Source organism: Accipiter gentilis, chromosome 29, assembly GCF_929443795.1.
Source record: "Accipiter gentilis chromosome 29, bAccGen1.1, whole genome shotgun sequence".
Lineage (NCBI taxonomy): Eukaryota > Metazoa > Chordata > Aves > Accipitriformes > Accipitridae > Astur > Astur gentilis.
This window is the reverse complement of record NC_064908.1, coordinates 16383666-16397793: the sequence shown is the minus strand read 5'-3', so window position 1 is coordinate 16397793 and position 14128 is coordinate 16383666. Positions and strand designations below refer to the sequence as shown.

The following is a 14128-nucleotide window of genomic DNA, read 5'->3' as shown; positions in this document are numbered from 1 at the left end:
ACTGGTGTTTTCTGTAATCCATGTGTGTAGATAAACTTCTCCCAACACCCGTTTCATGTGTTCTCGTGTCAAGTGCATTTCTACTGCCTCAATTTGTGCCTGTATTTCAAGAAGCTTTTCCTCCATTGGCTCGCGGCCTCCTATGTCACTTGACTGAGGAAGAGAATCATCTGCAGTGTCATCTATGTCCATACCTTTGCCTGTGTCACATAGGCTCTGCTTGCTGGCTTGTTTAGAAGTCCCTTCCTCTTGATCATCCTCATTGCTGCCCATCCCAGGGGAATCTGATATCAAGATTTTTGCATCCTCATGTGAAGGTCTCCACATGACCTCTGAGGGAGCTTTCTGCATTGACTGGTACAAAATCCTCAGGAGAAATAGCTTAAACCGCCAGAAGTAAGTAGAACCACAACTCTCAATCTTTTTATCCAGTGCTTCCTGTAAGAACTGAGGAATATGCTTATCCTTCAAAATTTTCCAGCGTACAAGATCTGTCAAGTCCACTTGCCGGAAAAGGTTCTGAACAGAAGATTCCAAGAGCTGCGCAGCTGCTTCCTCAAAAGTCTTAAGGGTTACAAACTGAACTTGGTAGTTTTTGTTGACTGGGTGCAGACCGTTCGTCATGCCCTCTGTCGTAATAACTGCTAAGTATGCACCGCATGGGCTAACAGCTATTCCGTGAGTCCTGACAGAGCCAAACACTTCTGAGAGCTTAATCAGCTGGTGCTCAAACTTTAAAGCAACATCTGTGAATATAGGAATCAGCTGCCTTACCTTTCCGTCACTGGAGCACGTATACACCGTGCCGTTCTGTTTGTCCGCAGTCATAGATACGATTGGCAAAGAATGAAGCCCCGTCACGTGGGAATTATGGACATTCAGACCTGCTTTGGATATCAAGAGCAGACACCAAAACACATAAGCTCCTCTTGCAGCCACCACTAAGCTACAACTACATTTCTGGTAGGGGTGGTAAAGAGGAATACATTTGATACTATGCACTGGTAACTGGTCCATTTCTTGCCATAAGACTACGGGTTGTCTGAGCGTAAAGTAGCCTTTGACCGCTTTCAGATTGACAGGAAGGATCTTAACTGGTCCAAAAGCACTCCCTACAATAAGCCCGCTCATCTTCCGGTTGTTATGTTCATATTCCCACCAAGATAGCACACTTGGGGAATTTATTCCAGACTCTATGGTATTGCAAGAAGTAATGGATTCCTTACCCAGAAATGGAAGCTGAAATTGCCAAACTGCAATGTTACCATTTTCAAAGAGTACCGCTAAGAGCACACTACCAACATCCCGGCATTCGTTGTTGTGTTTAACCTGCTGAGTGGTGCAGATGCCTGACCACTCCATCCGCACTGGAGTCTGCATGCTGTGCCGTCGCTGAAATTCAGAGAAGTCTCCTAGTTCTCCCTTGGGAGTGTCAGCCTTAGAAAGTTTGTAACTGGCTTCATACAAACGCTCCCCATAGATTTGTGTCAGGTCCACCAGCTGCACCCACTGCAGTCTGTTGAGGTTTGTGTGGATGGTCAATCGATTGTCCATGGTTAAAGCTGCAAGCAGGCACCTTCCATTTGCGTCGCAGCCCAGCGGTGACCAGCTGGAATACTTGAATCCTCGCATAGGCGGCAATGACTTCCCCTCAGGATTGAACACTCGGTCTAGCATAAAAGTTTGACTAACCGTTGGATCCACTGAACTTGCAAACTTTTCCTTACATTCTGCTACCTCCTTTTTTGGACCAACCTAAAAGACAACAAAAAGAACTTTTAAAACAGTTGTAGAACTTTTTTTAGGAAGACTTTCCTGGAATTAATTCCCACTTGAAATAGAGCATCCCCTATCACAACCCATACTACACTGTTCCAATGGTTCATTAACGTCACTCTTAAAGACTTAAGCTTCGTTGTTGGCCTGAATTTGTATAGTTTTGACTCAGCTATTGAATCTTTGTCTGCTGAATCAAAGAGCCTGTTTTCATACTTCTGTTCCCAAGTGTGTGCTTAAAGGCGCTTGGCATAACATTCAAATTGTGAAGCACTCAATATTTCAATTCAAGCTATTCCATATTCTCAGCATCACTTTGGAAGAAAAACTCAGATCCACAACAACAGAATTATTACTTAGTAGGATATTCACCCAGACTTGCCACCCCTCTGTGCTAAGGAGCGTAAGAAGTCAGGTGGCCCTCTGAAGCCCAAACCAGTCCCTGTTGCAGAAACCTTTCAGCTTAGGTAGCGACCCAAGGAAGAGTTCTACTTAAAATTTCGCTGACACAATTGTCATCAAAGTAGCGGAGCTCAAGCGCTTCTGGGAAAAACCGCTGAACTTAGGAATCCCTGAAACCCACTTGGCGCTGGATCGTATTTCACCCGGACATCACCGGCCTGTATCTCTTTTTTTATTTATTTATATTTCCCCCCCCTCCCCCCAACGCTTTTAAAATACACCAACGCAGGAAACAACACCGCGTGGGCTGCAGCAAACCGCCCGCGGGGGCAGGACCAGCCCGGGGCGGCGGGGAGGGGGAAGGCGACCCCGGGGGGCTCCCCCGCCGCCCGGGGGTGGAGGACACGCAGCGTGGCAGCCCCGGGCCCGGCGGAGTTGAGGGAGGGGGAAGCGGCCGGTGCCCGCCGCCGCCGCCGCGGCCGGCTCACCTTGAGGAGACAGGCGGCGGAGGGCGCGGGCACGGCCGTGCGGTGGATGACCATCTCCTGCCCTCCGCTGTGGACGTCGCTGAGCTGCTCCAGGACGGCGATGCTACGGGCCGTGCTCACCGACACCCGGTGGTCCTCCGACCAGGCCAACGGCTCCAACCCGCTGACGCCGTGCTGCAACCGTACCGCCGGTTCCCGCCGCACCGCCGTCAACCGGAACCCGGCGCTCGGCGCCGCCGCCGCCGCCTCCTCGACCAGCGAGTCGAGCCCCAGCGGCGGCTCCTCCTCCCCCGCCGACAGCGAGGGGCTGCCCCCGCGCGCCGCCGCCGCCGCCATTTTACCGCCGCCTCACGGGGGGCCGCTCGGGCCGCGGACGCGCATGCGCCGACGACGACGACGAAGCCCCCGGCCGCCCCCGGCTGGGGCTGCCCCGCCGCCGCCTGAGCCGCCCCGCGGGCGGGAGGAAGAGAGACAGACAGACAGACGGACCGGGCCGCGGCCCGTCCCGCCGAGCCCCTGCAGCGGGGTGGTCTAGCGGCCGGGGGCCCCAGGCGAGCGGCCCCGTTCCCGTGAGGGCTTTCCCCAACACCCCCCCCCCCCCCCCCCCCCCCCGCCGCCACCACCACCCCGCGTCCGCCTCCGCCCTCACGGGCTGGGCCCGGCCCGAGGGGCGGCCCCGGGGCCCTGCGGGAGGGGAGCGGGCCATGGCGGCGGGGGGGACGCTGCTCCTCAACCTCAGCTCGGCGCCGCGGGGCTCCAGCCGGGTAGGTGCGGCGGCGGGGGGGGGGGAAGGCTGGGGGCTCGGCCCGAGCCGGTCCTCGGGGCCGTCGCTCTGCCGGGCCCCGGGGTGCTGCTGAGGGCCGAAGGCCGTGGGTCTCGCCCTGACTGGAGCTGGGGGGGGGAGGCAGGGGCTGGGGTTTGGCCCGGGGGAAGCGTGGTCGGCGAGGGAGGGGGGAGGCAGCGTCCAAAAAGTTCTTCAGTCGAACCTTTGGCTGGGGGTTGATACCTGCAGAGGGACCCGGTGGCTCGGCGGGGAGACGGGCCCGGCCGCCTTGGGTGGTGGTTGTGGAGGGGGAAGACTCGGCGGGGAGCGGAGGGGTGGGAAACGGCAGGTACGAGCTTCTCTAATCCCTCTAAGGGGGCTGCTGTGGGACTGCTCTGCGCTTTCCTGGCGGTGTCGGTGGCTTTCGACTCGTTGGGGGCTGAAGGTGCAGGTAATGCTCTTACAGGCCTTTGCCTCATTTAGAGATGCTCTGCATTGCTGCCAGGGAGGGGAAACTTCTAATTGTGGGAATGCTCTGAGCTGCAGGAATAGGTGCTTTACTCTCATGAGTTTGAGGAGAGGAGAACAAGAATGGGTTAAGCAGACGTTTTCCATTTTGAAGTTATTGTTACAGCGATTCTGGGTTGTTTCAATTATTATTCCTAATTTTTAAATAGTTCTTAGAATGTTATGCGAAAGTATGTGAGCGTTAAGTGTTTGCTAGGGTTTATCCTGGCTATATTAGGTACTTTGAGGTATGGCATCACCACCATCATCTTTCTGGTAGCAAATGTTGGTGGAAGGAGGTAGGTTTTTGGTTTGTTGCCAAAGATGTGAAGAAAGAGGTGAAAAAAGTAATGGAACTTGAAAACAATGTGGTTCATAGGAGGACAAAGAAAATCAGAGCGTGCAACTAACAGCGGGGGAGAGAAGAAAAGTGGAGCAAGACTGTGCTGGCATTTCACACGTTTCAGGAGTTCTGCAATTGTGTCGGGAAAAATAAGTTCATTAAAAAAGGGCTGGGGGACATTGAAGAGCTTTGGGGACCAAAGGAAGTTAAATTTAATTTTCTTCTTCACTGTTCCTGGAGGGATCTGGGGAGAGCAAAAGTTTTGCTTAAGATGATTGGAAGATCAGTAAAATAAACTGATTGCTGCAGAAGAAGAAATAAAGAGCTCAGAAACGCTGAAAGTTGGCAGAAGCGTAAGTTGGAGTGAAGTACAGGCCATCCTTCCTGCCCACAGAAAGAAGGAAGCCTACAGGGATGGCTTTAATGTAATTGGGAGATTTGCAGAGCTTTTGAGAGATTTTTAGAGCGTGTTCTGCTCAGTTACTGGAGAAGCTAGATTAAATCCTTTAGAGATGAGGACTATATATGATTTTAGATTTCTCTTTGCGTTTCAGTAGTGTTCAGAGGTCTCAGGGTTGGTGGTGAATCTGTTAGAGTACGAACTGTCTAGCTGCAAAAGTCAAACTTAGTTTCTTTAGTCATTTGGTAGGGGATTCCAAAAATAAGGATCTATTTGTGGGCTGATGTCTGTGTTCTATGTAATGTCATGTTGCTAATTCTCAGTTATTAATGAATTCTTGCTATCTGTTTTGTTTGTTAACATTAAAGCAGTCTAGTGCTGTGAAAAGAAAGCTCCAGTCTCCACATGGAAACCCACCTTTGAAACGTAAACGTAAGCCATCAATAAACACCTTCAAGAAATGTGCTGCAGAAGCTGACATCAGGGAGAAGAGAAGTTTGTCACAAAAATCTCTTCCTAAGAAGCAGTTGACTGACAACCAAAATGAAAGCCAGAAGAGCAAACCTTTCATTAAGACGTCCAGCCTGTTTAAAAACAACCCTGATATCCCAGAAATTCACAGGTATTTTAGACAAATGGGAGGGGAAAAAAACCCTTTTCAATGCCTTGAAATTCAGTGTCCTAAATTTTTGGCCTTGCTTGGGCAAAGCAGTTGCTCAGTACGTGTCGTTTCATTGCTGTTTACACAGAATACTACTGTATAATTTTTAACTACACCATGTGCTTTTTTTTGTTTTGGTTTGTTTCCCCTAACTCAGAAAAGCAGTGCAGCAGGTGCAAGAGAATGTATTCACTACAGATTCTTTTAGCCAGTTGGACCTCCATCCACATCTGGTGAGTGGCAGGAAGGCTGTATGCCTTGAAACATGCTTTTTTTGGGTGGGGAGCAGGTTAGAGAGCTGAGATGCACCTTTATTCATGGTGACTTGGAGAGGCTTGCCAGTACTTTGCCTGATTTTGTTGCAGTCTTCTAGCTCAGCAAGCTGGCCAGCGTCCTGATCTGTCCCCAAATGCACTGTCCCAGCACCCTTCACTGGTTGCACTTGTAGTAACCAGAAAACCACAGAAAACTATTTGGGAGTGCAGTATTTTAACAAGTCTGCTATTTCACGATGTACCAGCAGTGGTGTAATTCTGATTAGCTAAGAAGTGTTTTGAGGACATGGGAACTCTTGTAACCAGTTGCCCTGGACCAGTAATAGAGAGAATAAGCATCAGTCTTCTTTTTTTTGCTCTGTCTTGTACTACAAAAAGTAACAAAAGGAACAGTTTGACAATGAAACCTGTTTACTGCTCTTTATTATCTCTCTAGATCTCCACAATAAACACTGTCCTAAAGATAAGTAGCATGACCAGGTAAGCAAATTTATGTAGGAATTTTGCACTTCACTACCCCTTAAAGCCAATCATCTGTGATTGTTTCATTATATGTTATTGGTTTGTGAAGACCACAGTACCTGTTAAGCTTTCCCATTTGCCATAGGGTTCGTTGCTTTAAAAATCTGGGATGAGAAATAACTTGTAAGTTACACAGTAAGTCAGTTGTCACAGCTGAAGATGGAACCTTGGAGTCCTGCCTTCCAATTTGGTACTTGAATCATAAAACCATCATTTTTCAATTTATCGCATCTGATGCCTATCCAGTGGCTTTCCTTAAAAATCACCTCTAGTGATGTAGCTACACCGCAGAGATGAATGCATGGAATTTGGGGTAAACAGTTTTGAAACAGTCACTGTATGTTAAAACCTTAGGATTCTATCCTGCGTTGCATTTGTATTTCTTAATCTGTTTTGTTTCTTACACAGTGTTCAGAAGCAAACAATTCCTGTGCTCCTGCAAGGCAAAGATGCTCTAGTGAGATCTCAGACTGGTTCAGGTCAGTATTTAATTGTCAGTCTCCTTCCCTGGGGCATATTAAACTGGATCCCAACAACAGAACCAAAACCCCACGTTCCCAGTACAGCTCGTAAAAGTGACAGGCTGGGAAGCTTGGCATGGGACTGCTGTGACACAGACAGATGCCGTGCAAACTTCTGTAACAGTGCAGTGGTGGGACTGAATGTTGATGTGCAGCTGCCAGCCATTGCACGTGGGCCTATTCCAAGGTTTATGCTGGGGATGCGGATCCAGGAGGCCAGCAGAGCTGAGCAGCATACGCTCTTACGTTACAAACTTATGTGCTTGCTCTACAGCAAACTATGTCTGGATGTCTCATTTTCTTGGGTGGGTGGGAATATTTATTTAGATAGATCTTAGTGGGATACCACCACCTCTCTTTTTTTCAGTTTAACCCTTTGGTGAATTGCTTGTCAATCTTTTGTTTTGGAAACTTTCTACTTAATTAAAACTTTTCCAGACTCTGACCCTAGTTTAAGAATGGTAGGATGAATGGTACTTTAATTTGCTGTAATTGTCACTTTTTTTTTTGATGGAAGGTCTTCCAATTTTCTCCCTTTTAAAAAGGTAAAACTCTTGCCTATGGGATTCCACTTGTACAGTCTTTGCAAGGAATGGAATCCAAAATACAGGTAGGTGCAACAGAATTAAATATATTTGCTTTTGGTATTAAGATTAATAAACATAAAATCCAGCTCTTATTTTGCAGTCATCACTGTCTCTTCTTGACAGAAAGGTCAAGCAGTCTCTCTTCCCCTTTATTTGTGCATATGGCTTATGTGATCCTCCTGTACTGTTGAGATACAGAGGATGCAAGAACTATGTTACACATTCCCTATTAGTTCATGCAGTAGGCTAAATTGTAAATAAGCTAAATTGTCAAGTTTGGAGAAGGTAGAGTGCAGAAGAGGCGATGATCTCAAAGCCGGAAGAACTGAAAACAAAGGTTGCTGTCATGTCTTTAGGAGTAATAAGTTTCTAATCTTTGACATAGAGTGAGATTTGATAATTGCTCCCAATTTGGATCATCTGGTTGACCAGAAAATGCTGCTGCAGATCTGCCATCTCTTGTGCCTTTTATGGGAAGAGATCATCCTGACTTTCCTTATGGGTTGAACTGTTTCCAACCATCCTGGATTGTTGGGTTGTTTCCAACCCGTCTGCAGCTGCTACCTACAGATTGTTGCTGTACATCAAACATGAGAGTGTTTCTGCAACTCAGAAATACAAGAGTGAAACAGTATGCGTATGGAATAAAGTGTTGGGTATGACCATGAGCAGGGTTTCCAAGCAGGAAAGAGAAGGCAATGCAGTCTTGATATTTGAAACATTGTTGGTTTTTTTAAAAGCTGGGAGGGGGCAATACCCCAGGCTGTTGTGTACAGACTTGTACTAAAACCCTTCAGAATTCACTTTATTGGCTAGTAGCCGTTAGACGTGGAAGTGCTCTGTTTATCAGTGCTACATTCTTCTTAGTGGACCTCTTGTCTTCTCTGTTTGCAGCGCAGTGATGGGCCTTATGCGCTCATACTAGTCCCAACAAGAGAGGTAGGTGGCCTTTTTTCTTTCTGATTCTGTCTGAATCTGAGTGTTTGAACACTGGTTTTTAGTAGGTAGATGCGAGTCCACCAGGGACTGTCTTAGGAAACGTTGTCTGTCCTTTTGCTGAAATCTTGCCCTCACAGAAAGTGCGTTTGCTCTCTAGATGCATGTTGTCATTTTTGTTCAGTGCCATACTGAAGTAAGGAAGAAGGACTCTCTAACTTTTCCTCATGCAGTTGGAAATAATTGTGAAGGCTGGAGAAACTCTGTAGCTCAGTGCATGGGAGGGAGAAATGGGAGGGAGAAGCTTGCCTAGCTCACACAGGGAAGTAAGTAAAACCAATGAAATCAGCTTTGCAAATGTGTAGGTTTATACAGACGTTTCATTTTTAAAGCCCTTTTTTTAAATCCGTAAGTGAATGCTGAAGATGAGGCTTCCAAGACTTGGTTTCTCCACTGAACTCTCTTCTATTTGATTTATATTATTTGCAATTGCAAAGGCAATTTCAGAGGAGGGTATCAACCTTTTTTTTTTTTTTTTTTTTTGTATGTCAAATGATAATAACTTCCATGTGGAGAATTGATTGCAGGTATCTAGTTTGGGGCACAATATTTTATGCAACCTGCAGTGCAATATCTCAGCTCGGTTCCATGAAAGGAGAAAGCTCTGAAGCTATTTAAATTTTTACAGCAGCAAACTTACTGCCTCTCTAGGATGCTGTATGAATACTAAGCATGTAGGAAACTGTGCGTAAGCTTGTTTAAAGGTCTGCTGTTGAGAGTACTTATGAAGATAATTTGTAATTACATTTGGTTTTTACTTTGTATTGAAAGGAATGGCCTTCTTGAGAGCCTGGCAAGTGATAGTATGTAGCATGTGTAGTCAAAGCATTTAAAACAGTTCTACTCCCATAACTAAGCCCTGCTCACATACTCATTCCATGAATGAGTCAGGGTGGCACCATTGCCTTTCTTGGTCGTCTTCATTGCCACAGCAGAAATGGCTGTCAGATGGTACATTAAACCCAACAGCTATATGCTTCCTACTGACCAGACATTTAGGTTTGCAAGCTTTGTGCGTACCATCTCCCTTCTACTGACTGGGAAATGGAGAGGTAGAAAGATCCAGTGATAAGATCACTCCGTTGGTCAGGTGAGGGAATAACGTGGGCTGCCCTGACTGCCAGAAGATAACTAACCTCTGGGCTGCATTTCCTTTTCCTAGTGGTTTTCTTCCAGAAATTGTGCCATTTTCCTTTTTACTCTTCCAGTGGAGCAAAATCTTCTGTGGCTTTGGCTTGTTTTCTCCCTGGGGCATTCACAGAAGCCAGCAGAAGTCTCTCTTGTTCTGAGAGCTGGCTTGTGGAGCTGAACCAGTACAGAGGTTTTTGAACAGGTCCAAATATAATAAAAGAAAGATTATGCAAGAGAATAAAATAATAAGCAGCTTCTAAAAGAAAAATTAAGGATGTATTTAGAATCCTGATGATATACATAACTAGCTTATAGATTTTTGAGTCAAAGGGGCTTGTTGTCCATCTTTGTAGTCCAGGGGCTTTTTCAGAGCTCACTTTCTTTTGTTGATTTCCATAGCTTGCACTCCAAAGTTTTGATACAATGCAGAAACTACTTAAGGTAAGAATTCAATGTTCTGTGTTCTTCTTATTCCTTGAGCTTCTTGCTGTAAGATGCTAAGCAATTTCAGTTCCGGTGAATTCAACTGGATGCTTCAGGAGATCCAGCATCTGGCAAGATATATGGTCCTTAAAGATAAATCTGTTTAAGACTTAAGTGCCTGATTTCCCTGTGGAATGTTTTAAACTATTACGTGAACAATTAAGTGATTAATTATGGCACCTTAGTTGCACATGTTTTCATAAACAAGTGTAGTTGATTTTCACAACGTTTTGTTTTTAGAAGTACCTGCCATTGTTTCTGTCTGAGTTATGAATGGAAACTCTCACAATGACAAGTACTGTTTTAGTGAAACTAATACTAGACAGATGGGGAGTAGAACTTGGTGAACTGCTTTGCCAATTGAATGCCTGAAGAAATTAGAAGGCTTTTAAAATCATCAAATGATAGGGCTTTCCTTTTAATTGAGGCGGAGTATCTTACCATGGGGCTAGAAGGTATCTAAATCGTTCATCTGATCCATATTCCCACTCCCTCTTCTTTTTTTTTTTTCCTTGAAATAATAAGGCACTTTCCAAGTCTTTTGTAGTGCTGGAATGACCAAGTCAGATATTTTTTGTGTCATGCTGAGGTTTAAAGTACTTCAGTCTTCTTCCATAGTAATGAGAAATTACTGTGAGTGGACTTTTGATGTCCTTCAAAGGATGAAGTCTAAACTGATTCCCTTCAATTTTGTTACATATAATATGTAGTAACCATCAAGTTCAGTGTAAACTGTCATAGTGACCCAAAGCAGAAGATTTAGATCGTGGTCTGACTGGACCTTGGAAGGACTGGATGACTGGAAAGTGTAATATGGTTATGTAATTACTGAGAGAGAAGAAGGTTGATTGAGCTGTTCTGACACAATCACTCTAATGCCAACTGCTAAGGTTATATTGCCTGGATCTTGCTTAGACATCTTCCTTATTTTAAACCTTAAAAAGAAACTCTGTTTGTAGAAACTATTTTGTTGGAGCATTTCTGGCAAGCAGTGACCCATGCAAACTTAAGCCTATTTACCAGTCACACGTTTGTGCAGTCCTTACAAGCTGTGCTCTGCTTCTGTCCTGCGTTTCCTCTTGAGTGAGGCAATGGCAGTACTATGCTTTGATTATCTCCCCTGTAAATATTGGACAGTATTGGATTCAATGAAGGATTGGACCTCATTAAAGTAAGTGGCAAAAACTCCTGCCAATATCAATGAGACTGACATTTAATGTTCGCAGACATGGTGACTGTGTGCATGTAGGTCTGTGTATGTATTTATAAACTTTACAGGTGCTGTGTTTTTTCTTAAATTTTCCTTGGCCACAGGAAGATACTGCTTAAAGGCAAGATGAAGAAATAGCATTGTATCTTGTCTTTGAACATATAGGCTACATGGCGAGAAGGAAAAGAAATATTATTATGTGATTGGAAGTGGTGCAAAAATGATTGCATTTCTATCTTCCTAGATGATGTGGGAAGCAAGTTATGTGGCTAGAACTAAAGGTGCCATTGATATGTAGCTGTGGGTGACAGAGTGCATGTAGACTGTATCTGTTAGATCAAATCAGATGCACAGTGCTGTCAGCCCCAGTCCTTTCTTTTTTTGCCCAGAAATATCATTTTTGGATTAGGCTCTGTCTCTTTGTTAAGAATCTATATTGGTCTTGGTTTTCCTTTCTGTAGCCATTTGCCTGGATTGTGCCTGGAGTGCTAATGGGGGGAGAAAAGAGAAAATCTGAAAAAGCCAGGTAGGAAGCCAACTTCTTAAGTTGTATTTTGGGTTCTTCTGCTCTACAGCGTTTTTATCTGTTACTCTTCTTTAGAGTGCTTTTCTTACTGTGAGAGAGGATTGTGAGTTTGGATCAAGCTGTGATCCCCCTGGATCTTACACAGATACAGTGACTGGGTCAGCAGGAAGTATTCACTTCCCCCAGTTGGATCTATTTCTAAAATGTTGATGAGCCTTCTGAGAAGATGATCTCTTGTGTCAGTATTTTTTTTTCTCTTCTGACAAACACCTGTATTTGCTTACCACCAAGTGCTGTCTACAGTGTTTGTTATGGGGGAAATTGCTTTCTGGAGAAGAGATTTCCTGGTGTTAAAAATCTCTTTCATTCCCTTTTCAAGAATTGAATTGTAAGCTGGTAATCCAAAATGGAATTTTCATTTCTCTCTGTATAAGTATACACAAAAAGAAGTTTACTCTTGACAGTAAAGAAAGTACTCAATTAGAAAAGAAAACCTAGCTTGGGTGTTTTAGATATTTTTTTTTTAATATTATTAATATTTCTTTCCACCCTGTCCTTATCACCGAGTATGCCTCTGAGTATCAATGATGATCAAGGATAAAATTTAGCTGTGCAAGAAGTTTCAGTTTTAATCACTGTCCCTGCTGATTTTACTATGGCCATGATTTTTCCTCTGTAGGTTCCAGTTCCTCACTCTGGGTTCCTATTCCAGAGTTACTGCTAACCTGTATGTTTTATTTTCTTTTTTTTCTCTTTCTTTTTTCTTGTTTCTTTTTCTTTTCTTTTTTTTGTGTGTTTTAATCTAAACAGATTACGTAAAGGGATAAATATCCTCATTTCAACTCCTGGTCGCCTGGTTGATCACATCAAGTCCACAGAATGTATTCATTTCCGTCGCACTCAGTGGCTGATTATTGATGAAGCAGACAGGTAAACTTTCAAGTGTTTAGATATGTGTTGTGGTTTAACCCCAGCCAGCAACTAGGCACCACACAGCCACTCACGCACTTTCCCCCACACCCAGTGGAATGGGGGAGAGAATCGGGGAAAAAAAAGGTAAAACTCTTGGGTTGAGATAAGAACAGTTTAATAATACAGAAAGGAAGAAACTAATAATGATAATAATAACAATAATAAAATGACAGTAAGAATAAAAGGATTGGAATATACAAAACAAGTGATGCACAATGCAGTTCCTCACCACTCGCCAACTGATGCCCAGTTAGTTCCTGAGCAGTGATGCCCCACGCCAAATCCCCCCAGTTTATATACTAGGCATGACATCACATGGTACAGAATACTCCTTTGGCCAGTTTTGGTCAGCTGTCCTGGCTGTGCCCCCTCCCAACTTCTTGTGCCCCTCGCTGGCTGGGCATGAGGTGAAAAATCCTCGGCTTAGTCTAAAGCTACTTAGCAACAACTGAAAATGTCAGTGCGTTATCAACATTCTTCTCGTACTGAATCCAAAACATAACACTATACCAGCTACTAGAAAGAAAATTAACTCTATGCCAGCCGAAACCAGGATCATAATTCGCTAAATAACTTTGAAAAATAAGAGAGAGAGCGTGCACACGATCTTAAACCATTCATGTTCAGTGGCCTCAGCCAAGCACCACATATCTGGGATGAGGCAGAAATGTCCCCTTTGGACATATTATTGTACAATTATTCATTGCAGAAATTCCGTCAGTGTCTTCTAATGTGTCTGACCCTGGCAAAAGTTGAAGATGGAACATGAAGCCAGATGGGCCAAAGATCTGATCAGCTCTAGCACTTCCTCTATTCCTAATTGGCTCATGTAGCATTAAGACTTTCTCCTCATTCCTTCCTACAGCATCTTTCATCACTTCTGCTGCTTTTGTAGGATCCTGGACCTGGGCTTTGAGAAGGATGTAGCTGTGATACTCAATGCTTTAAATGCCGAGAGAGAGACACGTCAGAATGTCCTGCTCTCAGCCACCCTCACAGAAGGTAGGTTATAGACAGATGGTGTCTCTTTTAGCTGAATAACACACAGGCAACTGCAAAATAATGGGTTGAGTCTGATTATGTTACAGCCCAGTCTGAAGCCCTTTGCAGAAGTGGAATAATGCCTATTGATTTCTTTGGGCTTATGACACTTGTCCTTCATTACTGGAATTTCTGTCAGTGTATATACTTACATGGTCCTTACATACATCTCAAATTCCAGAGCAAAGTCACTGTGAAGCTGGGAAGCACTGGTTTGTTTGTTTCCTTTACAAATATAGAATTAAGGCAAAAAGCTCAGGACAGGACAGGACAGCTGTTGTGTGATTTGCTCAGTATCGTACAAGACGTCAGTTGCTGAGGCAAGAATTGAGCCAGGTCTCATGACTCCTGCACTCTTGATAGAGTGAAGATCTGCTGGGTTTTTTTCCCCACACACACACTTAAAAAACAGGACTGCCAAATGCTGTCTATCTGGTCAAGACATTTATGTAATGTAAAATAGCACAGTTGGCTGAAGTAGTGTCTTGTGATGCTTTTAGTGGAGCCCACAGCAACTAAGCCTG

At 44.6% G+C, this 14128-nt stretch overlaps 1 protein-coding gene across 2 annotated transcripts in view; it reads left to right on the top strand.

Moving 5' to 3' along the window:
- Window positions 1-2670: 2670 nt before the first annotated feature.
- DDX31 (DEAD-box helicase 31) overlaps window positions 2671-14128 on the top strand; it is a 51530-nt gene continuing 40072 nt past the window's right edge. Inside the window, exons 1-12 of one of the 2 annotated variants that reach the window (XM_049832731.1) lie at window positions 2671-3118; window positions 3360-3430; window positions 5048-5301; window positions 5498-5573; window positions 6052-6095; window positions 6546-6616; window positions 7204-7268; window positions 8140-8184; window positions 9772-9813; window positions 11527-11591; window positions 12402-12521; window positions 13459-13565. In XM_049832731.1, coding sequence (XP_049688688.1) covers window positions 2713-3118; window positions 3360-3430; window positions 5048-5301; window positions 5498-5573; window positions 6052-6095; window positions 6546-6616; window positions 7204-7268; window positions 8140-8184; window positions 9772-9813; window positions 11527-11591; window positions 12402-12521; window positions 13459-13565 — 1366 coding nt within the window. In that variant the 5' untranslated portion in view covers window positions 2671-2712. Of the gene's footprint in view, window positions 3119-3302; window positions 3431-5047; window positions 5302-5497; window positions 5574-6051; window positions 6096-6545; window positions 6617-7203; window positions 7269-8139; window positions 8185-9771; window positions 9814-11526; window positions 11592-12401; window positions 12522-13458; window positions 13566-14128 lie in introns of those variants that run through there. The other variant, XM_049832730.1, reaches the window with a different exon arrangement.